At 53.6% G+C, this 26,237-nt stretch overlaps 4 protein-coding genes across 7 annotated transcripts; 1 reads left to right on the top strand and 3 right to left on the bottom strand.

Annotated features, from left to right (window-relative positions):
- Positions 1–2,967: 2,967 nt before the first annotated feature.
- PCGF1 (polycomb group ring finger 1) lies at positions 2,968–5,530 on the bottom strand. Of its 2 annotated transcripts, XM_005674546.4 has the most exons (9): positions 5,417–5,530; positions 4,895–5,000; positions 4,596–4,748; positions 4,092–4,163; positions 3,864–3,969; positions 3,661–3,694; positions 3,477–3,563; positions 3,219–3,299; positions 2,968–3,115 (listed from the first exon to the last, which is right to left on the bottom strand). In XM_005674546.4, exons 1-9 carry the CDS (start codon positions 5,507–5,509, stop codon positions 3,068–3,070), a joined length of 780 nt encoding a protein of 259 aa, XP_005674603.2. In that variant the 5' UTR covers positions 5,510–5,530; the 3' UTR covers positions 2,968–3,067. The 2 variants fall into 2 exon arrangements, with proteins under 2 accessions (XP_005674603.2, XP_084874986.1); XM_085018860.1 differs by lacking the exon at positions 2,968–3,115 and having other exon boundaries at positions 3,122–3,299.
- Positions 5,531–10,243: 4,713 nt separating this feature from the next.
- Positions 10,244–13,836, top strand: TLX2 (T cell leukemia homeobox 2). Its single transcript, XM_085018859.1, has 4 exons — positions 10,244–10,397; positions 11,085–12,297; positions 12,727–12,964; positions 13,064–13,836. The coding sequence occupies exons 2-4, from the start codon at positions 11,898–11,900 to the stop codon at positions 13,278–13,280; spliced, it is 855 nt and encodes a 284-aa protein (XP_084874985.1). The 5' UTR covers positions 10,244–10,397; positions 11,085–11,897; the 3' UTR covers positions 13,281–13,836.
- A 1,336-nt stretch (positions 13,837–15,172) lies between these two features.
- On the bottom strand, positions 15,173–22,237 carry DQX1 (DEAQ-box RNA dependent ATPase 1). The gene is made up of 12 exons (XM_021087328.2): positions 22,175–22,237; positions 21,557–21,809; positions 21,103–21,296; positions 20,335–20,719; positions 19,768–20,001; positions 19,576–19,675; positions 19,312–19,470; positions 19,035–19,226; positions 17,224–17,343; positions 16,856–17,046; positions 16,071–16,261; positions 15,173–15,852 (listed from the first exon to the last, which is right to left on the bottom strand). The coding sequence occupies exons 2-12, from the start codon at positions 21,788–21,790 to the stop codon at positions 15,696–15,698; spliced, it is 2,157 nt and encodes a 718-aa protein (XP_020942987.1). The 5' UTR covers positions 21,791–21,809; positions 22,175–22,237; the 3' UTR covers positions 15,173–15,695.
- Positions 22,238–23,166: 929 nt separating this feature from the next.
- Positions 23,167–26,142, bottom strand: AUP1 (AUP1 lipid droplet regulating VLDL assembly factor). 3 transcript variants are annotated; one of them, XR_014841621.1, is made up of 12 exons: positions 26,042–26,142; positions 25,824–25,961; positions 25,594–25,744; positions 25,195–25,379; positions 24,883–24,955; positions 24,716–24,789; positions 24,427–24,493; positions 24,231–24,333; positions 23,979–24,095; positions 23,747–23,862; positions 23,442–23,653; positions 23,167–23,344 (listed from the first exon to the last, which is right to left on the bottom strand). XR_014841621.1 is itself a non-coding variant. In XM_021087327.2 (12 exons), the coding sequence occupies exons 1-12, from the start codon at positions 26,089–26,091 to the stop codon at positions 23,308–23,310; spliced, it is 1,230 nt and encodes a 409-aa protein (XP_020942986.2). In that variant the 5' UTR covers positions 26,092–26,142; the 3' UTR covers positions 23,167–23,307. The 3 variants fall into 3 exon arrangements, 1 of the variants encoding a protein (XP_020942986.2); XR_014841622.1 differs by having other exon boundaries at positions 23,442–23,622; XM_021087327.2 differs by having other exon boundaries at positions 23,442–23,560.
- Between the last annotated feature and the right edge of the window lie 95 nt (positions 26,143–26,237).

Here is a 26,237-nt window from a genome sequence, read left to right as displayed (position 1 = left end):
GAGACCAGCCAGGCTGAGAGGGACCGGTCCTCCTCTGTGCCAAGGGCGGGAGCAAATCTCGGTGCCCCCTCTCCCAGATGAGTGTGGACCACGGCAACGGCTAGGTGAGAAAGGGCTGCTGGGGCAAGCGCGGGCTTGGTCCTGCAGATGTGGGATTGACTCCTCCACCCGGAAGCCCTGCGAGGTCCCAGGCGCCCGGGAGAGGGCGGCCTTCGCGCTGGGGTGGCTCTGCGGCCGCCTCTCGTAGATCGCGGCGCGCGCGTTCTAGGTCCCCGCGCCCAAGAGAACCGTGGGCTCGGTTCACCCATCCTGGCGCAGAGACCCAAGTGACTCCGAGGGGCAGGGTCTGCGTGGAGCAGACCAAGGAGGGGAGTAATGGACCCGTATATGGAGGGAAAGCGGCGCGGTGTCCGCAGCCGGTCTGCATCCGCCGCCTCGGGAGATGCACCGCAGCTGCTGCCGCCGCCTACACCGCCAACGCCACTGACAGACAACACGTAGGCTGAACTGGGAACGAGACGGTTCGCCGCTCCACCCAGATCCAGGCTTGAGCGCCTTCCGCTGCTTCTTGGCCATAAACCATTTGTCATCAAAGGCCTCATCCCGAAGCTTGGTTCTCGGGTCTTAGGGCCTCGGGCAGCCTTATCTTCTGCCTGGGGCTGCTAGACTTCAGGCTGCTGCCAAGTTCCAACCTGGGTACTCCCTAGGTAATAGGGCCCGGAAAAGTCCCCAGGGACATTTCTTTTCTCCTTACCTCCACCCTCCCCCCCACACCCCCCACCCTCGGCCCAAAACCTCTCCTTTCGGAGCCACTCCTCAGAAATGCCCTTTTCACCCACAAATGCCTTGAGAACAGTTTGAGTGGGCCCTTGGAATCCCCGGAGTTTAAATTCAGGGAAAGAGAGTGGGGAACCCTGGGATAGACATAATTAATCCCAAACCTCGAGATATATGCGGATGCAGAGGCAGGCCAAAGACCCTGGAAGAAGCCCTGATTCTGGCTGGAGGAAAGTTTTCTGGAGGAGGTGACATTTAGGCTTTCAAGGACAGCTGAGTATTGGGGGTATTGGGGGCGGGGTGGTGGGGGGCACATTCAAGGCCTGAAACACGCAAAGCTCAGGAATCTTGAAGATGGTGCGGTGAAAGAATTGTGCCTGAGCCAGTGGCTCTGCAGTGTCCCTATCCCAGTTCCATCGTCTGCCCAGAGTGCTGCAAGCACTTCTTCCTTGCTGAGTGAAGCCTCTCCACATGCGCCTTTCTCTTGGCCTCAAGCTTCATTTCCACAGAGGGAAGTCCAAACCTGCGCCCTGGGAGAGAGCTCAGGTTTTTGCGCTTGCGCACCCCCCTCCCTCCCCATCTCTGGCTTTTAGCCAGTTCAGCCTGCCTTCACTATACCCCTTCCCTGGGTCCTCTGCCACCTTCTCTGCATCTGGGGAAGCTCGGGCGCCCTCACAAGCTATGCCCAACAACCTCCTTGAATTCATGGAGTCAGGCCAGTGCAAGATTTAGGCTTTAAAATCAGGTTCTGGGAGTTCCTGCTGTGGTGCAACAGGATTGGCACTGTCTTGGGAGCATGGAGACTCAGGTTTCATTCCTGGCTCCGCATAGTGGGTTAAGGAGCCAGTGTTGCCACAGCTGCAGCTTGGGTCGCAACTGTGGCTTGGATCTGATCCCTGAGCCGGGAATTCCATATGCCACAGGGTGGCCCAATTTTTTCTTTCTTTTTTTTTTTTTTTTTGGCTGTACTCGTGGCATATAAAAGTTCTTGGGCCATGGCAGTGACCTGAACTGTTGTGGTGACAATGTCAGATCCTCAACTCAATGAGCCACCAGGGAACTCTTCTTTTTTCAAGTTTCCTCCCATAGTGCAATTTTTTGTATTTATTTAAAATATCATTCTTTGGAGTTTTTCTGTGATGCAGCAGGTTAAGGACCCAGTTTTGTCACTGCAATAGCTCAGGTCACTGCTGTGATACAGGTTTGAGCTCTGGTCTGGGAAATTTTGTACGCCCTGGGTGCAGCCAAATAAAACTACATATATGTATTATTTTTTCTTTCTTCAGTCTTGCAGTGGCCACTGTTGAATCACAGCCCCATTTTCACTCCTCTTGAATTAGGATACCTCCATTTGGGCCTGCATTATATGTGACAACATTCAAGGACAGTGAGAGCTTCCCTTCCCTTCATCAAAAAGAGCTGGTGCAGTTCCCATCGTGGCTCAGTGGTTAGTGGCTCAGTGGTTAACAAATCCGACTAGGAACCATGAGGTTGCGGGTTCGATCCCTGGCCTTGCTCAGTGGGTTAAGGATCCGGCATTGCCGTGAGCTGTGGTGTAGGTTGCAGATGCGGCTCGGATCCTGAGTTGTTGTGGCTCTGGCATAGGCCGGCGGCTACAGCTCTGATTAGACCCCTAGCCTGGAACCTCCATATGCTGCAGGTGCGGCCCTAGAAAAGGCAAAAAGACACAAACACACACACACACACACAAAAAGAGCTGGTATGAGTGACCTGGTTTCACTTAGCTCACTTTTTGAGTTTTACATATGTAGGGTCCTCCACTGCTCTTCTTTGGCAATTCACTGAGGGAATACGAACATAGAGAGGCCTTTATTTTTATTTTTTTGGTCTTTTTAGGGCCGCACCCACAGCATATGGAGGTTCCCAGGCTAGGATTCCAATCTAAGCTGTAGCTGCCGGTTTATACCACAACCATAGCATCACGAGATCCAAGCTGCGTCTGCGACCTCACCACAGCTCATGGCAACGCCAGATCCTTAACCCACTGAGGAAGGCCAGGGATCAAACCTGCATCCTCATGGATGCCAGTCAGATTCGTTTCCGCTGAGCCATGACAGGAACTCCAAGAGAGGCCCTCCTTCTTGATGAAACTCAAGAGGATTTCTCAAGAGGGAAGCAGGACACAAGACAAGGCACAGTGTGTGGCAGGACAAAAAGGAAAAAGAGGGATGCTTTTTACAAGTTTTTATTTCAAAAAATAAAGCCGAGGTTAATTTCACATAAATATCTGGGGAGGGAAGGGGAGAGGGATGGGGTAGGGGCTTGGCCCCTACCTCCTCTTCTCTTTCACACTGTATTGTAAAAGCAAAGGAGATGGCTAAGGAGAGAACAAGGGCAAGGATTAGTCAGTAGGAGCATTCTTACCCAAAAGGCTCCCTCAGCCCAGCCCTGCCCTGGGGATTGCCTTGGCACCGGCTCACCTTGCCGAACCAGCGGGAGAGCCATATCTGCTTCATGGTCATGTGATCAGGGAGAACTTCATTGTCAAAAAGGAGCTGCACCTAGGATGGAGATGGGGGCAGTTTTAGGAACTCTCCTTCTGCACAGGTCAAGAACTCTGCTCCTCCCTTCTCAGCCCCTTCTCCTCCCTCAAGAAACAAAAACAACAAAACCAAACGAAAAACCAAAACCAAACCAAACCAAACCAACCAAAAAAACCAGACTGTGGGAGTACTCACATGCTGGGGACTTAGCATCAAGCGGTGACAGAGGACTTTCCGGAGATGGCGAACCTCAGCTCTAACAGAACATCGCACATATTTGTTCTGGGGATGGGGTGGGGAGAAGAAGACAAGGTATGTGAGGGAGGGGCCATGGGGAGGTGAGTCTCCTTAAAGAGGCCCTCCCCTCGGCCACTCTCACCTGCAGGACGCTTTTATTCTTGTCTTTGCCAGAACTGGGGGGAAACAGACACAGGTTAGGGAACCTTATCCTTTCCCCGTGGCCCCCATCCAGAGCCACGATACACTCTCTTCAAAGGAACAGACACTCCCTCACGGCTCGCCCTCTCCCTGAGCCCCTCCCTGGCTCCGGCTCACTGTCACTGTCACTTCAGATAGCCTCACCTCAGCCGCTCCAGGCATAGGCTTAGCTGCTCATCATAGCGATAGTAGTGGGCTTTTGAGTGGTCGAAACTGCTGAAGGGGAGGCCGAGGTTGCTCAGGGCTGGCTCTGAGAAAGAGTAATAAGGAGGGTGGCACATGTTCCATACTACTTTTTCCCCAGGGAGAAAAACTGAGCAGGAGAAATGCTATGGGGGCTTTACCTTATCCTCCTGCTACCAAGGGACATACCTTCCCCACTGGGCTGAGTGATCCTGTCCAAGCCTCGGGACTGGTAGAATTCTCGGATCCGTTTCTCTTCACCTAGAAGGGAGTGGAATATGGGAAGTAAAGAATAAACCCTCCCTTGGAGTTCCCTTCGTGGTGCAGTGGTTAATGAATCCTATTAGGAACCATGAGGTTGCGGGTTCGATCCCTGGCCTTGCTCAGTGGGTTAAGGATCCAGAGTTGCTCTGAGCTGTGGTGTAGGTCGCAGATGTGGCTCGGATCCCACGTTGCTGTGGCTGTGGTGTAGGCCAGCAGCTACAGCTCTGATTCGACCCCTAGCCTGGGAACCTCCATATGCCACAGGTGCAGCTCTAGAAAAGACAATAAATAAATAAATAAATAAATAAACCCTCCCTCTCTTTGTCCTTCTAGCTGTCAACCTCTCTACCTACCAAAGCCCTTATCACCTCAAGCTGCCACCCAGCATCAGTCCTCTAGAGGCCTCTCAAAGTCAGGTTGGTTACTCACTGTCTTGCAAGCCTGGCACTAGCTTGTACACGATGTCCTGCATGACCCGGTCCAGTTTGAGGTTGAGCAGTGGCTGTGTCTCATGGATCTTGATGTTGCACATGGGGCAGTACTTGCTGGTTTGGAGGTACTTCACAATACAACTCTTGCAGACTGCAAGAGAAAAGCAGATTCTCAGGCCCTCCGTAAATAGGGTTCATGGGCTGGGCGGGGTTCCTGGGTGGTTGGGGCAAGCAGCTGGCAGCTAGCTTGGTGGGGAGTAGGGCCTGGAAGAACCAGCCAGGGTCCAGGGCACTCACACGTATGAAGACACTCAGTGATGGTAGTGGCATCCACGAAGTATCCTGCGCACAAGCAGCAGACGATGTGTTCATTCAAGTCTTTGATCTTTACTCGAACCTCCTCCTGCAGACACACCCTCTGTCAACGATCATTCCCCTAACCCCATCCCATGTGCCTTCACAACTTGGAAGTCGCCTCTCATCAGACTCCACTCCAATCCTGCACCCTGCGCGGTCAGATTAGCTCCCCAAGGCTGACACTCTCCCTCCGCCCAGCAGAGGGCTCCGCGCACAGCAGGGGCTCTGTTCAAGCCAACTCGCCCGATCTTCCTTTCCCAAGGGAGACTACGAGACGTAGGCTGCACAATGCGCAGGCGTCCTAGACCGGAGTTTGGCAACCGGACCGCAACCGCGCAGGCGCATTGGGCACCCTGTCTCTGCGCAGGCGCACTGGGCGCCCAGCCAGCCACCGCCCGTCCTCTAGCCGGCCCCGGTTCCCACAGCTAACCGACTACAGTGGTAACCCTGCCGCCCCTGCACCTCGTTCCGTAGCGGGTCCATCTTGTACACTGACTGGAGCTGGTTCCGAAGCCTCATCGCGATCGCAATCTGGCCCCCCTGAGGAGACGCCATCTTAAAGGCTGATCCCGGCCTGCCACTTCCGGTGCCGCCTGCGGGGCGGGACTTGTCGCCTCGCAACGACAGCTTAGGTCTTTTCGGATTCGCTGACCCTCTGTAAGGCCCCGCCCATACCCCTCTCTCCCCGTGTGCTCACCTGAGCCCCACTGGCCCCTCCCCCTCCTCAATCCGTACTTGGGGAGGGGGGGCGTGGGCCGGGGTCCTATCTCATTGACCTCATATAGAAATCATCATAATAGACCCTACACGACTTCGGGACTAACTTTTGGAGCCTGCAAAAAACTGCCGCCTTCTACCCCAAAAGGCCCGGCGGTCTCTGCCCGCCACCGCTCAGGGTCATCAATCTCTTGTGACGAAGTCCCCGCTAAAGAAGCCCCTCGGGAGCTTGAAGTGTCGCCCTCCTTGGCTTGACGCGTCCGCTTTATGGAGCTTCATCCCGATGGCGGGCCTCTCCCGGCTCCACAGCTGGGAGTTTCCTGGGGCTTAGCGGAATCTCCGAGAGGGTGGCAGGGAGGGAGGGACCCCCAGAGACTTGGTAGTGATCTTACCCCCGCCCCCATTCTCCCCCCTGCCGCCGAGGATGGGGGGGGCAGGCCCTGGTTAATGATGATGATTCAATCATCGGCGCCTGCGGAGGCCTGGGACAGACTAATGCAGAGCAGATGCCCAAGGAGGAGGGGAGGTCGGCTAGGACACTACCGCGCACAGACACGCTGAGGCAGCGAGTCCTGCGGTAGCATAGGCCCAGTCCCGTGCTTGGAAAGGACGCAGGGCCACTACACTTGGTACACCAACGTCCCTAGGTACTTTTTAAAATGTAGGGATTAAAAACAAACGAACAGAATAAAAGCACTGTGGCGTATTAACATCAAGTGCAATTGGAGACTCAAGAAGGGAGAGATCCCAGTGGAGACCTCCTACGGGCTTTCTGGAAGAAGTGGATCTTTGTATGGGCATAGTTTAGAGACCGGGGGTGTGATGGGAGTGGGGCAAGAAGTGCTAGAAATAGAAAAGAAAAGCAAAGGGGAGGAAAATGAACGGAGAGGGACAGAAAGGAGACCAAGGCATAGATTTGAGAGTAGTGATAGTCTTCTTATTGAGTTGGGACTCTAGCCTGAGGACAATAGGGAGCTAAGAGTTTTTTTTTTTTTTTTTTTGAAGGGAAGGAGTTAATCCTATGAAAGAAACATAATTGTTCATTTATCTTCAGAGTGAATTAGAGTGAATAGTGGCAAGAAGGTATGAGATTAGTGATGTTTTTTTTTTTTAAATCAACTACTTCTCACTACAGCCACTGCTTACCTCCCTGGTCGAGATACTGTCAATAGGTAGTCTCTTCTCTGGATGACAGCAGAGGCTTATTGCCTGCTTTCCTTGCTACTACCTTTACCCCTCTTTAGCCTATTCTTAACATAGTAGCTCACAGTGATTCTGGTAAAACATAAATAAAAAAGGATACATGGAAAGTTTTTTTTTTTTTTTTTAGTTGATGGATGTTTATTGTGTTAGTGGTTTCATGGGTGTACACATATGTCAGCTTATCAAATTGTACACTTTAAATACGTACGGTTTATTGTATATCAATTTTGCCTTAAGGAAGTTGTTTAAAATTTAAAAATCAGGTGTCTTACTTTGTTCCAAACCTTCCAGAGCTTCCTCTTTCAATTAGAATACAAACCCAGGTCCTTGCAGTGGTCTTCATGGCCTTTCATGGTCTCTCACGGTCAGTCTTTCCAACCACAGTGGACCCCTCCCTGTTGCATAGATATACCAGGATATACTACCACTGTATCCCCAACTTGAAATGTTTAGGTATCCAAATGGCCCTTTTCTTCCTTCGGTCTTTACTGCATGAGGCCGTCTGTGATCAACCTAGATAAATCACAATACCCTACTCCTATATTTCTTCTTCCCCTTCTTTACTTTCTTCTTCTTCTTCTTACTTTGGCCATGTCCACGGTTTGTGGAAGTTCCCAGGCCAGGGATTGAACCTGAGCCACAACAGTGACAATTTTGAATTCTTAACCTGCTGAGCCACTAGGGAACTCTGCATTATTATTATTACATATATTGTACATGCTTTCTTCTTTTCCACTTGCCTCCCTCACCAGAACATAAATGCTCAATGGCAGGGATTTTTGTTCTTGTTATATCTGCATCTATTTCTCCAGTAGTAGGTGCCTAATCAAAATTTTCAGAATAGAGTTCCTCGTGGCTCAGTAGGGTAAGGATCTGAGATTGTCACTGCTGTGACTCTGGTTACTGCTGTGGCATAGGTTTGATCCCTGGCCTGGGAACTTCCACATGCCTTAGGCAAGGCAAAAACACATGAATGTAAGCGGCGGTGATAATGGCCTAGACAGGCATTTATCTGTAGACATAGGACTGGATATGAAACATTTCAAAGAAAAGAATAGTAGGAAGAAGTGAATAAGGAGCTTGGGGATGGGGGCAGAGAAGTTTGTCCTCCAGTCTGTTGGATTTTTGCTACAGCAAAAGCAGGTAGAACTGGCCAGAAGATGAGAATGATGGAGTGGAGCACAGCAAGTGTCAGAACCAGGGGTAGAGGTTTCAGAATTTTCTGGGTAGCTGGAATAGATGAAATTATTGGGATGGATGAAACCTGAGCAGATGTAGAGATGGGTAAAGCCCAAGTCTGAGCTCACAGTCTTCAGTGGAAGAAGAAAAGTCAGTGGAGGAAAAACATAAGCAGTGACTGTGGATGTCCAAATATGTAGGATTAGACAACATTATGGAAGTCAAAAGAACGGAAATTTCAAGTGATAGTTGAGGGTCAGCCAAAAAAACTTGTCAGAGTTCTGGATGATAGACACTGGACACTGGAGCTCTCTGAGGAAGGGTCTATGTAGTGAAGGCGAGTTTGCAGTGGGTTGGAAAAATAAGTAATGAGGACATAGAGGCAGTGGGTATGGGCAGTAAAAGGGGAAGAGAAACACAGAATTTCTCCTGAAGAGTCAGGCAGAGACTCTGTTCAGATAGTGGAGACTTAAGATAGTTGGGGGTAAGAAGGACTAAGCCAATGAGAAAAATGATGATACAGGAGTGAGGACCATCTCAAGTAAAGAACACTGCACCAGAGTTCCGTTGTGGCTTGGCAGGTTATGAACCTGGCTAGTATCTATGAGGATGCAGGTTCAATCCCTGACCTTGCTCAGTGGTTAAGGATCTGGTGTCAGGCATTGCCATGAGCTGTGGTGTAGGTCACAGACATGGCTTGTTTCCCACATTGCTGTGGCTGTGGTGTAGGCTGGCAGCTGAAGTTCCAATTTGCCTGGCAACTTCCATATGCTGCAGGTGTGGCCCTAAAAAGAAAAGAAAAAAAAAAAAAAAAAAAAAAGGAACACTGTACCAACAGCAGGAAGGAAGAGAGGTGCAGGAGCACAGGCTGGGAATGTGGCTTCTCCCTGTGAAGCCACAGGTTTGAAGGCTTGAAAACTTGAAGAGTTGGGCAGCCACATGCATGCAAGATATGGTGAGATGGATCCAAGGCAGTGTTTATGGGAGGTGGGAGTGCTGTCTCCTGAGCCTCCAACTTCAACATAAACTAGCAGGAACCATCCTTGCCAGAGAATCACGGAATCCGCAAGGTGGAGGCAAAGCAGAGAAATTCCTAGGACTGTGGCTGACAGAGCTGGATGTCTTTTGTTCTTGAAGTGGAGTACTGAAATCTATTATTTTAAATCCCCAGATGTGTATGAACTACCGGGTTTGTGACCCATCTCCTCTAAGGATCAGTTGGGCAATCTCTGGGTGGCAGTGCCATCTCTGCTGATCTCAAAAGGCAGGATATAAGCAGGTATACAGGTCTGCAGCATGCTGCCTTTTTCACCTGCATTAATTCACTCATTAATTCATTCAAGAAAGATTTATTCGGCTTGATTGGAGGCACACTAATGCCTTTTGTCTCCTCAGAGGCCCACCCCTGGAGTGGGAAAAGGGACAGACAAACTCCTAATCTGCAGGCCAGTCCCCTTCAGAAACTTTATTTACTTGGCTGTCTCCCTAGGCTCTCTGTTCTTATTCAGGGAACCCATCCCATGCTGTCTCTGAAAGGTTTGCCTGAACAGCAGGGGATTCGTGCTCCCTAGAAGCCCCAACTCCTCTACTGCTGAGATAAGATGCCTGGAGCTCTGTGAAGGCTTAGGGGAGGTGGCAATATCTGTCTTCTTCCCCAAGACAAAGACAACCGCCAAAGTGGCAGGACACCCTCCTACCCCCTAATTCAGAAGTGGCTGTTGGGAGGGTCAGGGAAGGGCTGGAGAAATTGGAGGATGGAGGTGGACAAGATTGGGGGAGGATGTGATATTATTAACGCCAATCACCTCCCTCCCTCATCGTTCACTCCCTTCAGAATGGAGCTTCTGAGAATACTGAGAGGCTGGTAGTTTTGTGTGGGGAGAAAGCCCACTCCCGTCTTTCTTTTATCTTCCTGCCCAAATGCCCAAATATCATTTCTAGTTCCCTGGAGAGAAAAGACCCCTTACACTGCCCTAGGCGCCAGCCTGCCAGCCCATCTGCTAGGGAGAAAGGAGGGGCAGAGTTTTTCCCAGGAGATCTTGGAGAATCAACTGGAAGATCCGTGCTCCCAGGGAAACTCATCTACTAGACTTAGAAGGCATTTCGGCTCACAAAGTGAACCAACCGGCAGCCTGGAGCAGAGCACAGGAGCGGGCTGCTGTGGAAGGGCCAGAGCTGCCACAGCGGGGCGGAGTCCCTTGGCCACCAAATGTCGGAGTCAGGCCAAGCTGTTCATGGTGCCCACCCTCGGAGCGGTGGTAAGAACATCCCCCTCCAGGCGCCCAGTCTCACCGGCTCGGAGGCGCCAGGGCCCCCGCCCGGGGGCCGGGGTGGGCCAGGGAAGGTAATGTAATTCCGATCCAGCTAACCCGATTATGGCGGCCTGCACCGGGCCGGGTGGCGGCGGGGGCGGGTCTAAAGCGTAGGGGCCCGGCCGGCCCGGGGTCCCATCCCGGGGAAGGATGCAGAGTTCACACACTCCCAGCTCCTGGGTCCGCGGCCAGAGGTCACAAGGCCACAAAGCGACTTCAGTCTTTCCCCACCTCCATTCTCTGACACGCTCCAGGCGCGGTTTCCCGGGCTTGGGTGGGGTGAGGCGTCTATGCCAATGAGGCAGTTGGGGTCCTCAGAGACTTCAGTGAGGTCCCAAGCGTCGCCTGTGGCGATTTCGACCTCCCGCCTTGGGCCGGAGTGGGGGGGGGGGGAAGTGCGTGAGAATAGACTCCTTAGACGCAGGGTGGAGGGGTAGAGTCCCGCGTTGGCCGTCCCCTGATGCAGGCAGGACGCCAGTCCCAAGTCCCCATCGACCTGAATTGGCTCGGGTTGAGCCACGGATCCGCTTTACACCTATTTCAGAAAATCGAAATTCTAAGAAACACTGGACGCCCATTACAGGCGCTCCCGAAGGGAGCTAGGGGCCCTACGGGAGAGGCCGGGAGGAGCATGAGGGTCACTGGCCTAGAGTAGTTGTTCCCCGCCTTAGCTCACCGGATGCCCTGCCACCGCCTTCCCACACCTGTCCTCTTCCCAGGCCTCCAACCCGCCGGTGCCGTTCCCCATCCGCTTCCCATCGCAGCCAGAAAGCCACAACGAGATTTGGTCTTCGGGAGCACTTAGGCGGGGGCCACAACGAATCCAGGAGTCGTCAGGCAAGACTCATCGGGAGGCGAAGAGTGGGGGCTGTGGGAGGAGGCACCTGTAAGGAAGACGGTGAGGTCGAGGAAGCCCAAAGGTGAAGGCCGGCAAGGATGGCGTTGCCCTGCGCATCTCGGCTGACTCAGCGCGCCTCGGTCCAAGCTCTGGCCCCTCCCGCACATAGCCTGGTTCCTAACACCCTCGCCACCTTCCCCGCCCCAACACCCCCACCATTCCCGCGGGCCAGTCTTCCCCGAGCTTGGCGCAAACAGGCGTCTCTTCCCCTTTAACGGGCCCGGCCCCGCCCCTGCCCTACCCCCAGCCCCCACTGCCCACCCGAGGCTGATCTGTCAGTCACTGCCCCAGCTCGAGCCGGCCAACCCTCTCCACCCTGGACTCGAGCAGAGGGCCTGGCGGTCCAGCGTCCCTCTGCGCTTCAGAGCCAGCGAGGGCGCTCCTGGGGCCCGGGTCGGTAGCGTTCCTCCGGGATGCGAATCCCTGCGCCGACGCCCGGCAAAGGCCGGCACGGGGGCGGTTACTCCCAGTGCGCCGGAGTGAAGATGTCCTGGGGGTCCCGGCGCCTCTCAGCGGCCAGCTCGGCGGGCCCCTGAGGCCACCGCCCCAAACGCTCCGCTGTTGGGCTCCCAGAGCTGTTTGGGGCGCCCTCCCCAACCACCAAACCTCTTGCTGTCCTCCTTGACCCGGACCCATGGAGCCGGCGGTCCTGGCCTCGCACAACCTCCCGCACCACGAGCCAATCAGCTTCGGCATCGATCAGATCCTGAGCTGCCCGGAACCCCCCGGGAGCAGCCTAGGCCCGGGTCGCGCGGGCCAGGGCCATGGGGAGAGTGCGGCGTTCTCGGGTGGATTTCACGGAGCCTCAAGCTACGGCCCAGCGGGCTCGCTGGCCCCATTACCAGGCAGCTCTGGCGTGGGCCCGGGCGGTGTGATCCGCGTCCCCGCGCACCGCCCGCTGCCAGTGCAGCCGCCCGCGGGGGGCGCGCCTGCAGTTCCAGGACCCTCGGGCTTGGGCGGCGCCGGGGGCCTAACAGGACTGACCTTCCCTTGGATGGACAGCGGCCGCCGCTATGCCAAGGACCGGCTCACGGGTGAGGTTGCCCGATCCCTCCAGCGTCATGCCCCACACTGATTTTCTCATTTGTGATCCTTCTTTCTGCTCCAACTCAAGGTCCCCTTTCATACCCTTCGCCCCTCTTCCCAGGGGATCCTCCCTCAACTTGTCTATCTCGGTCCCGCTGCTGAAAGGCGCTGCCGTCGATGCCCGCGCCCTCCTCTGCAGTCCACTGTCCACACCGTGGGGAGGGCAGGGTGAAGTTGCGGGGACGTCTCTCCCACACCCAAGGGGGAGGGCCGTTTCGGCCCTTTCTTGTCTAGAAGCTTCTATCGGTGCGGGGTTGAGCTTGGGGCACCGGTAGGGACCGGGCGCGGGAGCTCTGCTGCCTGGATAGTCGCGCTCTTTTCTCAGCGACACCTTGGGCCGCCCCAAACCCTCTCTTGCTCTTTCTTCCTCCCTGTAGCCGCGCTCTCGCCCTTCTCCGGGACGCGCCGTATAGGTCACCCCTACCAAAACCGGACCCCCCCGAAACGGAAGAAGCCGCGCACGTCCTTCTCCCGCTCGCAGGTGCTGGAGTTGGAGCGGCGCTTCCTGCGCCAGAAGTACCTGGCCTCGGCCGAGAGGGCGGCGCTGGCCAAGGCCCTGCGCATGACCGACGCGCAGGTCAAGACGTGGTTCCAGAACCGGCGCACCAAGTGGCGGTGAGGCGCGGGGCGTGCGAGGGACCAGACCCGGCCAAGTGGTGGCGGGCGGGGCGGGCGAGGGCCGGCCTCGCTGATCCCGAGTCTCTACCCGTCCAGGCGCCAGACCGCAGAGGAGCGCGAGGCGGAGCGGCACCGCGCGGGCAGGCTGCTTCTGCATCTGCAGCAGGACGCGCTACCAAGGCCCCTGCGGCCGCCGCTGCCCCCGGACCCGCTTTGCCTGCACAACTCGTCACTCTTCGCGCTGCAGAACCTGCAGCCCTGGGCCGAGGACAACAAAGTGGCTTCCGTGTCCGGGCTGGCCTCGGTGGTGTGAGCGACGCCTGCACTCTTTTCCGAACCAAGGCGCCGCGTGGAGCGCACGGCCGCCCTCGCCGTGATCGCGTGACAGTGGAGCATGTGAGGAGAAGCTGGCCTTGAGGCTATCGTCGAGGTCTCCTCGGCCACCACCGGCTCCCAGTCCAGCGTCGCGCTGTTGTCCTGCGCGCTAAGGCGCGGCCTTTCCCGCCGTTTTTCACTCGGATATTGCACCTGGGCCGTAACCAGAGGCGTTGAGGGGGCGGGACTTGAAGTACCGAAGCCAATAAGGTGTGGGGAGGAGGGGCGGGCTGGCCAATGGCTGCTCTCTTGAGGAACTCCGGATTCTTCATTGGGTGTGTCTGGAGCTGGGGTTCTAGGGTTTCCGCGCAGGTTACAGGCGGGGCTGGGATCGGGTGGCAGCCTGCACTGGCTGGGTCTATACCAAAGGTGTCGCCAGGGACAGGTGTAAAGGAGGAGGTGCTGGTGAGCGAGAGTCTGACAGGAGCCCGAGAGTTATCCACGCTGGGCATCTCATCCTTCAACGGTAAAATAATCGCTAAGGATTCCTTCCAGACTTTGAGCCTCATGTTGTCCGTGTGTGTTTAACCTGCTGATTACATCCTCCCTCTTGAGACTTACAACGCGCTTGGGTGGCAGGCTGGATGGAAGAGAAAAATCTAGGAACACTAACCTGGCTCTGGTGTCCCTAGAGGACTGAGAGGGAAGAGGAGGGAAGCAACGGACAAAGTTAACGGGCCGGTGAAGTTACGAGTGAGAAGAATTAGGAGTTCCCGTCATGGCTCAGTGGTTAACGAATCTGACTAGGAACCATGAGGTTGTAGGTTCAATCCCTGGCCTCGCTCAGAGGGTTAAGGATCTGGCGTTGCTGTGAGCTGTGGGGTAGGTCGCAGACGCGGCTCAGATCCTGCGTTGCTGTGGCTGTGGTGTAGGCTGGTGGCTACAGCTCTGATTCAACCCCTAGCCTGGGAACCTCCACATGCTGTGGGTGCAGTCCTAGAAAAGGCAGAAAGACAAAACAACAACAACAACAACAAAAAAAAAAAACAAACAAAAAGTGTGAGCAGAATTAGGCAATTAATTAGGAAGTCATAGGTCTAAAAATAATCAAAGATAATTGGAAATGTAAAGAATCAAGAAATCAGTGGTGCTTGGATGATGGTTGGAGATGTAAAGAATCAAGAAATTAATGGTGTTTGGATGATGAAGGGGAAAATGGGAATATAGGACCAAGATTAACTCTGCAGGCAAAACTAAATGCTAGATCTAGAGAGAATAAATTCTGGAAAAATGCCTTTCAGGGGAGGTCAGTTGACATCCACATAGAGGTGAAGATGTACAGAAGGAGAACAGAGAGAATCTCCAAGGGAGGGAACTGAGGAGAAAAAAGAGTTCTAAGGATTAAGTTTCTATAAACACATTTACAACGTGCAATATGATTGAGGATATCAAAGTTAATAGTCCAAAGGAAAAAAAGGGAAAGGAGTACCAGCTGGGAAGAGACAAGCATGATGTCCCTGAAGTTGTTAGGAAAACTTTAGCTTGTGTGTGGACCAGGGGCTGCTGGGCAGTTTGTTGATGGGAAGTTGAGAGTTTGGGTATGGCTGTGATAGCCTTGAAGTTCAAGAAGGAGCAGTCGTATAACACCCCCACCCCTCCATTCTTCCTGCCCTGGAGGCAAGAGCAGTGTGATAGAGGGAATTGAGCTTGGGGCAGGGCCAGAGGCCAAATGTCGTCAAATTACTCGTGTTCCATGTTAGTGACAAAGACTTGACCAGAGGTGAGAACCAGGCAGGAGGGTATCACTGTTGGAGTTGACCCTGATTCCTTCATATTATGTCATCTCTAACTCATGGATACTGTAAATGCTGCTGCAGAACCAAACTCAAATTTGGCACTATAGAAAAATAAATTTTATAGATCAAAAGGGAGCACAAGAATGGGGCTGGGGTATGTGGGATATGTCAGTTCCTCTCCAAAAATAGAAAAAAGCAAAGGAAAAGATTCTACCCTATATGGACTGTGGTTTATCAGATTCCCTCCACTCCTGGCCCACCATTTCTTTTCTTTTTTATTCTTTTTTTTAGCCGCCCTATGGCATATGAAGATCCTGGGCCAGGGATCAGATCCGAGCCATAGTTGCGACCTGAGCTACAGCCGTGGCAATGCTGGATCCTTAATCCACTGTGCTGGGCCGGGGATTGAACCTGCTGTATCCCAGTGCTCCAGAGGTGCTGCTGATCCCACTGCGCCACAGTGGGATCTCCCCAGCCCACCATTTCTCGGGACACAGGTTCCAGTATTTACATTTGACCCTCAACCTTGGGCCTTTAAATCTGGCTGGCTGCCTAGGTGCTAGCCTGAGGGAGGACCTAATGCGATGAGATGAGCTCGGCTTCACTCCGTAGGCAGGTCACTGCAGGACACAGGCATGTCCAAGCTCTTGGGTGGAGGAAGAGTCACTCCCCATTGAAGAATCTGCCATTTCTTCCCTTAGCTGGTTCAGGAGGTCTCTGCTCTCACTCGGGGGCAAGTTGCTTAGGAAGTATGGAGGGGCCAATTCCACCAGCCTGACAGAGAGAGTCATAATTAGATGATTTTTGTGTCCTCTTTTATAATGCACACTGATAAACTTCTTACTACCCCTTCCACAAACCCTGTCTCCTCAAATCATGTGACCACCAACCACCAAGACCCCTCCTCTTCTTAAGGCTCTCTGACTCCACAGCAGTAATTCTGATCCCAGGAAGAGGAATGGGCAATAGAGAAGGGGTGGTAGGGAACTCACATCTCTGGTTGGATCTCAGAAACAATGGAAAGGCAGTTGTCTTTGGAAATGGAGAAATTGTGGTAAAGCACCCACGGTGGGGGTCTGGCAGGAGCCCTGCGGTTTCGGTAGCAGCAGTATGGAGACAGCTGGGCCACATGCTTATGGGTTAGAAGCAGGTAATTTCCAGTCCCGTCTGTGTCTCGGGCCACCTCATTGAAAGACAAAGATATTGAAGGAATAAGTGAGAGTGAAGTGTCCATCAGTAGAAGAAAGAAAAGGGGATTGAGGAAGAATTAGCAAGGGTGGTGAGAGTATTAAACAAAGCATAACTCTAGGTGTGATACCTCTACTCTCCTACCGTATTCTAGGGCATTTCCAGAGCCTCTTGGGCCCTGAAACCTTAAAGAAATGTTTCTCCTGCTTCTACATAATCCTTTTTTTAAAAATTTTTAAAAACTTTTTTAAAAGGGCCACACCCGCGGCATATGGAGGTTCCCAGGCTAGGGGTCAGATCGGAACTGCAGCTGCTGGCCTACACCACAGCCACAGCAACACCAGATCCGAGCTTTGTCTGCAATCTACACCACAGCTCATGGCAACACCAGATCCTTAACCCACTGAGCGAGGCCAGGGATGGAACCTGTGTCCTCGTGGATGTTAGATTTGTTTCCTCTGAGCTAAGATGAGAACTCCTCTATAGAATCCTTTGAATGGCCACCTGGACCCCAATTTCAGAGGTGGCACATACCAATCTTTGTTACCTCTACCTTCTGCTCCTTTTATAACCCACATTTTCCCCTAACCTTAAGGAAATATCCCGACACCAGTGCTTTCTGAAGGTCTCTACGATTCTGCTCAGAGCCAAAGGCAGGTGGGGACAAGGGAAGCTCAATCCGTTGCATGAGTTCTAGGAGTTCTCCCCGAAGTTTACAGGCTTGGCACAATGCTGCCCAGTTTAGACCCCGAGCCTGGCACCAAGCCTCATCTGCTCCACCTAGGAGAAAAAAGGAACCAGCTACAACGGAAGTCCCTGAGACCCCCAAGGCAACACCAACCCTTGGCCACAGGGCCTCATCTTCCTGGGAGTAGAGATCCATCAGCTGGTGGCACACCATGTCCCCTCTTTGGAAAATCTGAGATTCTGTAAGAAGATGCAGAGCAGGCCACTCACTCTGTATAAAGGCTTCATACACCTGGATCAGAGAGCTGTGATCACCATCCACGTGTTCCAGAGCCCGACGCAGGGCAGCTTCTTCTGCACAGAGTGGAGGACGAGTAAACCCAGGGGCAGCTGGAGGCAGAGGAGAGGCCATTCATTTTGGGGCATGAGAAAGGATAGCAGTACACCGAAAAGGCAGCAGTGTCACTTTGGCAACTTTATTCAAAAGACTTCTAGATGCTATGCATTTCATTAGACATTGAAGATAAATAAATGTAAAATAGTCTCTGCCCTCAAGAAGCTTACAGTCTGGCGGGAGAGACCAACAAGTAAGCAAACTCGGTAGGCACAATAGGTGTGTCGGCCGATACTTGAAGTTTGGGTAGGAATTAATTAGGTGGAGAAGGGGCAGAGCGAGTTTTCTAGACTGTGGGACTAGCCTGCTTGGAGAACTGCAGGCACCTAGTATTAGCGGGGGAGAGAAGGGCATGTGTGGCAGGAGATAAAGCCGGAGAGGTAGGTATGGGCCAGGATAAGAGAGGCTGAATGTGCTGTGTAAGTGAGTTTACATTCTGCTTGGAAGGAAAGAATAGCATTGAAGAAGAGTTTTTAAGTAAGAGAGTCCATGTGTTTGGAAGAAGTTCGCATGACTCATTAGGAGGCTACTGAAGGAATCCAGCTGAGCAGTGATGTGGTGCTAACATTGGCACCAATGGTTGAGTATGGAGAAGAACAGATGCATTTTTTAAAATTTTAGGAGAAAAAATGAAAACCTAGAGAAAGATTAGTCTAGAATGAGGATAGTAGAGTTAGAGATGATGGTATGATTTTGTGGTGGTGGCATGAGGGGGAAGTTTGAATTCAGTTCTAGGTTGAAATACCACGGACAATTCTGATAGAAACGCCTAGGAGGGGTCAGATGTGTTCTAAGATTCAGAAGAATGATATTGTGGCATTTCAGACTATGGGTGTGAATGAACTTGCTCAGAGAGTTCAGGGAATGAGAAGACAAAAGGGGCAAAGATAGACCCCTGAGGTCCAACTTACAGTGGACAAGCAGAGGGGGAAGAGCTCGAGGAAGAGACTAAGGGGATGGCCAGTGAAGAAGAATGAAAAACACAGAGGGTTTGGAGTTCCGGTCATGGCTCAGTGGTTAACGAATCCGACTAGGAACCATGAGGTTGCAGGTTCAATCCCTGGCCTTGCTCAGTGGGTTAGGGATCCGGCGTTGCTGTGAGCTGTGGTATAGGTTGCAGGCACGGCTCAGATCCCCAAGTTCTGTGGCTGTGGCTGGTGGCTACAGCTCTGATTGGACCCCTATGCCGCGGGAGCAGCCCAAGAAATGGCAAGAAGACAAAAATTTTAAAAATAAATAAAGGAAAAGAGAAACACAGAGGCTTAGTGAGGGTGCAGTGTCAAGGAGGGAGTGGTTGACATTCTCAAATGTCAAGGTCATGAATAAAGGCTTGAAAGTGCTCCCTGGATTAGGTGTCTGGGGGTCCCTCCGAACGCTGTGTCAGTGTTGGGGTGGGCCTGAAGCCGGAAAGCAGTGGCCAAGGCACACCCTAGATTGAACAAGACAGAGACTGTTCTGTATAGCTGAAGGGGAATATAGGATTGAGGAAGAGGGGTGTAGAGTTTAGTAATAACAGGTAAGAGAGGCTTAAGCATGTTAAGGAGCAAGAACCAACAGAGAGAAAGGAGAGGGGTAAGTGATGGAGCCTAGTTCTTAGGCAATGAGGGCTGGTAACTGGAGCAAAGGGGAATGGCCCAGCTTTAGGAGCACCAAACACCAAAGGGAAGAAGAGGGAAGTGATTTATACCAGTGAGCATGGCGGCCAAGGTCAGCATTTCATCCACACAGTTAAACTCGCATGAGGCCAGGAGGGCTTTGGCCAGTTCAGGGGCCAAGGGGAATTCTGATAGGATGATTCCCAGGTCTGACAGGTCTCCATCATCATCCAGGGCGGCCAGATAGTCTAAGTCTTCCAGGGCCTGCATAAGCGCTTCTGGAGCTGGAGGGGGAACAAGGCTTACAGGACAGGGGGTCTCAGAGCCTGGTGGTCAGACAGCAGGACTTGGGGCAGGAGGGGTGCTCACCAGGCCGGTCCAGGAAGTCACACTTCCCAGGCTCTGCAATCTGTCTCCTCTTTAGTAGTAATACCAGGGGGCTCAGATTCTCCTCACACACTCTGGGTTGGGGCAGTGGGGGAGCCTCCAGTTCGAGGAAGGACTTAGGATACAGGCAGAGGCAGGATCCTGTGGGGAGAAAGACCTGGGAAAGAAGACCACTGTAGATTTCTCAGGGCTCACGGGTCAGTGACTCTTGTTGTGTTTGATCTCGTTGAGGGCAAAGGCTCTTACCTGGAGGGACCCCTGTTGCCCTCAGTCGTCTTGCCTCTGCCTGACACTTGCTGATTGGTCTCAATACTTGGGATTCTGCTCGGATCTGAGGATTGTAAACCTGTCACCGCCCCCCAACCAAGGCCAAGACAGATGAGAGTGGGCTATTTCTGTCTTTAGCCCCCATAGCCCTTCAACCCTTCTTTCACTCACACTTCGAAGCTCCAGTCCGGAGTCAATGACGTGTCGGACAGAAGGGAGGGAGAAAGAGAAGTCAGCCAGCCAGTGAGTGACCACAACTTTTCGGGCGCCTGAGTCTGTGTCCTCATATACAGCCTGAACAGCTTGTCCACGGCCTGGGTGAAGGGGCAGCACCCGTGGTGGAGGCCCTTGGTTCTCCAAGGACCCCACCTCTCTGGACAAGGACTCACAGCAGAGGGAAATTTCCTGGGGAGGGGGGTGGGATGTTAGGGCAGGTCTCACCTTTTGGGGTCACAGACCCCTTTGAAAAACTGATGAAAGCTATGGCTCTTAACTCTGAAAATATGCACATAAAGTTGGGATGTTATCATTTCAGGAGTTCACTGGATCGTATGGAATCAAAAAGAGGGTGGTAAACCTCTTTGTCCTGAAACCCTGTAGGTTTTCCTCAGGACCCTCCCCCAGTGGAGAGTAAACACTAGAACTCCAATATTCCTAATAAGCATTACTCCCATTCCCCTGAGACAGGAAGGGACAGGCATAAGATGAGAATGCCTCCTTTTGCACCCAATTTTTTACCTCCTCACTGGGCAGGTACACTAACACATCTCCTGGAGCCTCCTTCTGACACAATTTAAGCACAGCTTGACAGGCAGCTTCCACTCGATCAGTAGGGACAGTGTCCCTGTAGACGGGAATGGGCCACCTGCCGGGCTCTCTGGGTACATGCACAATAGGAGGATTGCCCCAGAAGGCCTGGAGCTTAGGTTCAAAGGCTGGGTCAGTAATCACAACCACTCTGGCATCCCCTGGAAGGTTTCCCAGCCTGGCATCACGCAGGAGCCCCTGGAGCAAATCCGAGGCCACTGACCGCTCCTGAGCCTCATCCAGCACCAGCACACCCCAGGCTCCAGTGCCCCGGGTCGAGGCCACCTCCTGCAGAAGCAGCCTGTCCCAGCAGAACCTGTTGACATTGGCAGCGGGCAGAGGAGTCAGTGTGGACACTGACCGGCCCCAGAAGTCCAGAGAAGCATCTCCCCAGGAGGCCTAGATTTTGATAGTGAAGATCAGAAAAGGAGCCTGTGACTGACTTCCTGAGCCCATGGACCTGTAACTATGACCCATGACCCCACTGATGACACTTTATTCACTGGCTGGACTCCAATTAGGAGAGTGAGACTTTCAGAATGAGGGGGAGGTTGAGGTCCTTGGCTTAATTCAGCGGTTGCATCATGCATGATTTAAAGGGTGAGCTGAGATGAGGGAGGGTACAGGAAGATGTCAGAATATCAGGCTTCTTTCTACCGGGTGAGGGGGATGAGACTCAGTCAGGCCTAGAGGCCACACCTGAGCAGGGTGTCGGGCCCAGTGCAGTCCTCCTGGGGAATGCTGTAGCCAACCTCGTGACCCAGGGTCAGGTCCATCTCATCAGCAACTCGCAGGGCCAAGCTCCGGGCTGCCAGAGGGTAGGGCTGAGTCACCGTTACACGGCCCTTCTGGAACCCCCTGGCCAGCACAAACTCTGCACACCATTGTGGGATCTGGGGCAGGGTAAGGAAGGACAACCAGGCAGTGAGACGTAGACCTCCAGGCAAAAGTGCTAGAGGAGTTGTGGCCAGTTTAGTCTCTCCTTATCTGGGGATTCCCCTGGTCCTTCACCAGCCACCCTGGGGCCCTCTTACCCTGCCTCCCTTTGCCCACCTTCCCTATTGCTCCACACAGCCCTTCCCACCCCTACCTATCCTGGGAAGGGCAGGTTCCCTAGCCCCTTCCTTTTCCCACTCCCACAGACTCCCCGCACCTGAGTGCTCTTGCCAGAGCCAGGCTCTCCAGACACCAGCACCACGCCACTGGGGCTACTCTCCAACTGCTCCAAGAAGATAAAGCGAGCAGCCCAGACAGGCAAGGCTCGGCGCTGCTCAAGCAGCTCATAGTAGCGGGAGGAGAAGGGGAGCCCGTCAAAGGGGTTCCCCGCCAGTTCAGACTCCCCAGGGTTTGGCCCAGACTCTTCCAGCCTGAGAAGCTGAGAGGCCATGGCGGCTGTCCAGCAGGATCTACAGAAAGCAGGGCAGCCATTAAAGCCTCTTATTTGGTGACTGACATCACCTTCCTGCCTCAGCCCTGATCCCTAACGGGTACCCTCAGAGAATAATGCACTGGGGGCCATCCTTCCCAGCACTTCCTGCCTTCCAGGAAACAGTGGAGAGCTGAGGCTCCCAAGTGACAGACTGTCAAAGTGGACTATTACCCTGCAGTCAGGTAGTAAAATCCTGTGCCGACGAACACAGGGGCCCTCAGGGGCAGAAGGAATTATATGAGACCCCGTAACAACTGGGCATGTCCCCAGGGGAAAAGAATAAAGGATAGAGGAGGGGGGCAGGAACTGGGGAGCAGGGCCATAAGGATCTTGGATTCAAACCTGCTTGCAGCTCTGAGACGTGTCAGGATGGCAGCCAGCTCCAGACCCACCCAGCCAGTCACCACTAACCCTGACCTACACGAAGTACAAAGGTAAAATTCCAGCTCCACCCTGGGGGCGTGGCTCAAACAGAATCTTAAAGACTAGCTTTGGGGTGGGGATATATATATATATATTTTTTTTTTAGTGGTTCCACCTGTGGCACTTGGACGTGGCTTCTTGGGCGGGGGACTGAATCCCGGCTGCAAGCTGCAGCTGTGGCAACCTTGGGTCCTTTAACTGCCCCGGGCTGGGGATCAAACCCGCACCTTCACAGCAACCTGAGCCACTGTAGTCTGATTCTTAACTCACTGTGCCTTGCGGGAACTCCTGCTCCGCCTTTTTTTTTTTTTTTTAAATTTTTTGCCTTTTCTTGAGCTGCTCCGGAGGCATGTGGAGGTTCCCAGGCTAGGGGTCCAATCGGAGCTATAGCCACTGGCCTATGCCAGAGCCACAGCAATGCAGGATCCTAGCCGCGTCTGCAACCCACACCACAGCTCACGGCAACACTGGATCCTTAACTCACTGAGCAAGGCCAGGGATCGAACTTGCAATCCCATGGTTTATTAACCACTGCACCAGCTGCGACGGGAACTCCTCCAACTGCTCCACCTTTTTTAACCTTGTAAGAAGCCTGTGTTGTGCATGAGTGAACTCTACAGCCTGGGTACTTGCTCCTCGATGAAAGGCATTCTGGGACTTGTAGTCCTGCAGCTGTTTCCTCACATACCTGGGCTGAACACTCAAGTGAGGATCCAGGTGCTGTGGACCTTCAGCTCAGTTACACTTCCTCAACACCCCTCATCTCCTGACATGAGAAGGTGACCGCAGACAGTTCCATTCTGACCACCCCCCACAAACCCACAACGAGGTCCTCATTCCCCCGACACCTGCAACCAAGGGAAAAGGAACTTGCTATGGGGCTTTTAAAACCCAGAGAGACAACAGAGATCTTGAGTGAAAACCCTGAATTTAATGAGATATTGGGGGGAGCCCCATCCCTCCCCTTTTACCACCCACCCCTCCGGCCTGTAGTGAGTTGGGTGAGGGCTGCCCCCAGTCTCCGTCCTGCGGCTCTGGGTGCCATCCTGTACTCAGTCAGCCTCCTGGGCCTGCTTCTCTGTGAATCTCCTGTGGGACATAAAGAGAAGGCATTGTTTGGGCTTTCCCGTATTACTTTCTTCCTCCAACCTGCCCCTTCTCTCCCGCTGCTCTCTAGGCTTCTCACCTTCTTGCGTATTCATACAGCGCCTGCTTGCGCTCCTGTAGACTCTCCTGCCGGGCCCAGGAGGACTTGGCAAATGTTAGGGCTGTGGGCTGAGGAGTCGCCGGGCCAGAGCTGGGGAACTGAGGTGATCACAATATCAGAGGGCTTGCGAAGTCATCATCATTAAACACGCATCGAATGCCTACTTTGCAAGAGAGGCACTGTGCTAGGGTCTCAGGATCAAAAAAGAGACATCAGGGAGAGGGAATACGCAGACTGCCCCATCCCACCCTAAGTCGTGGACTTGCCCATTTCCTGAGTCTCACCTTGGGGGTGGAGGCTGTGGGAAGGGGCTGTGTCCCCTCAGTGATGTCTTCAGGCATGAAAGCTACGGCTCCCTCAAGCAGATTAGTGATGGTCAAGTCTACACAGCCAGTCCTGGCTGGGGAGAAGGGAAGGGAGGACTGGAGAGTCTGTTTCTCTCTTCACCTTTTCCCTTTACCACCCACTTTCCCTCTCTGCGCTTGTCTCGTTGTGTGAGGCTACCCTTTCCCATACCCAGGTCTCTCTGGATGACGCCCAGTGGCACATGGGGCAAAACCTCCTTGACTCTCTGAGCCAGAGTTGCCAGCTGTGCTTCAGAAGGGCCCGGGGAGGGAGGGAAGGAAGACTGGGCTGCAAAAAAGAAATCCGAAATACCGTGAGTGGAGACCTAGGAGGAGGGAAAGGATGACTAGGACAGGTATAGGGAGGAAATCACAACAGGCTAAAAATAAAAAGCTAATAAGCTTTGGTACCGAAACCACACACCTGACTGGGGGCGCAATCTGGGGTGTCTCTGTCGCTTCATGTGCTCTGCTTTGTCTGCTGGAGTGAGTCGTGTCCCCGTCTGGCCCAATTCTTTGGCCAACAGCTAAGGAGAAGTGGAAGATTGGAAGTTTCTCAAGCCTTCCTCTCCTTCCCCAAGGAAAGACCCCCGCCTCCACCTTCCTGTGTCCCCTACCACCTGTTGCACACGGAGGGCAAACTCCTCATTCCCCTCCCCCAGCTGGCGATGAACAGGACGGAGCCACCTGCAAAAAACAACCCAGGACCATGTTGGGGGCACCTTCTCTCCACTCTGATACCTCTTTTCTTGGAATAATGGTATGAGGGTGGGGAGATGGTAAATACTTTATATTGCCTCTGTGGTAGAACCTTGATGTTAAAAGATCTGCCAAAGGACAGGGCAGAGGCAGCTACTTCCTTGACACTGAGGTTCCTCCCAGCCACCAAAAAGCGAGGACAGTTAATACCTTACTTGATACACTGTGAAAGGGACGAAAAGTGACCACAGCAGTTCTGAGACCCAGGAGGCGTCTGACACCGTCTGAGGAAAGGACATAAGCCTGGTCTAAGCCAGGGCCAAGAGTAGGAATCTTCCCCTCCAAGCCCAGAGATTTCCTATCCAACACACACTCACCACAGAGACGAGGGGTCTCTGGACTCTCAGGGTGAGAGGCTGTACCACATCCTGGATAGAAAATGGCCAGGAACTAAGAGAGTGAAGAGAGAGAAAGAGGATGGGATTCTAGCCAGTCCAGTTTACAGGAAACTGTAAAACTGTACCAGCAGAAAAATGGGAAATAAAACGATTCAAGGGAAATAACTAAAAGTGAACAAAAACAAACAAAAAACTAGGAATGGAAAGGGTAGGGCTGAAGAAGGTGAAAACCCAAGGGCCCCCAAGCCTGACCACCTACCCAATTGGAGACAGATACCTGTGCTGACCCACCTGAAGCGCAGGAGCCCCTCCCGGCCATTGGTGGCCTCTTCCTCGGGGAATAGCAGCAGAGGAGTGGGGGGAAGCCTCGTGGAAGCACAGAATCTCTTGAGTGACTCCACCAACTCCCCTCGCCCATCCATCTCCATGAAGCCCCGAGACCAGCACACAAAGCTGGGGGGACTATTGAGTAGAGGCTGGGAACGGGGAGGAAAGGAAGCAAGACGAACGTTGCGAAGTGAAAAAAAACCTGACGTGTGGGGTAGAGAAGCGGGGTCAGGGGTAAGGGTTAGTATTTTGTGGTTCTCAGGGGAAACTCGGACTTGGAGAGGGGAGTCCTGAATTGGGCCCCAGGGAACCGCTCCGCTGCGCTGCCGGCCTGTTGCGCTCTCTGCTACATCCCCAACTCACGGTGCTACAGCTGGTGAGCAGGTTGACTATGTTGTGGTCAAAAGGTGTCACGTGGTTGGAAATGAGGACCCTGACACGGTGATCCCGGAGTCCGGAATCCTCCTGCCGGGCCACGAGCCCCAGTACTGCACACATGGTCCGCACCACGAACCTGGGGAGGCAGGTAGCGGTGATTGCGCGGCTTCGGGTCAGGCCCATCCCTGACCCAGCCCGAACGCCCGGGTCGAAACCTGCGAAGGACACTGTCTGGGAGCGCGCAGCTGACCAAGAAGACGTGGATCCCAAGAAAGAGGCGCAGGACGAGGAGGCAGAACCCGACTGGAGCGTAGAGGAGCAGCGCGAGGAGCAGGAAGCCGTCACCCGGGAGCCTGGGGGCGAAAGGCGAGGTGATCGGGCGCCGAAGGCCAAGTGGTTGCGGGAGACGGCCTCTCCCCGCCGGGGCTCTTACCGGTGCGAGTCAAAGAGCCGCTCCGGCCCCGGTGCGGGGGAAGGCTCCATAGCTGCTGCTTTAGAGGCGTCCGGCCGCCGCCGCCGCCATCTTCGCGCCCTGCCGCAGGGGCTCCTGGGAAGGCGGAGTCTTTGGGCATCCACCCAGGGTGCCAGGACCCGAAATCCTGTGGCGCCCCGGAAGGGCTAGAGGTCCC

This window comes from Sus scrofa, chromosome 3 (assembly GCF_054392235.1).
Source record: "Sus scrofa isolate SSC_HxYL_T2T_F1_AM1 chromosome 3, Sscrofa_HxYL_maternal_Yorkshire_Landrace_v2.0, whole genome shotgun sequence".
Classification (NCBI taxonomy): domain Eukaryota; kingdom Metazoa; phylum Chordata; class Mammalia; order Artiodactyla; family Suidae; genus Sus; species Sus scrofa.
The sequence above is the reverse complement of the archived record's forward strand: the minus strand, read 5'-3'. Positions and strand labels throughout refer to the sequence as shown.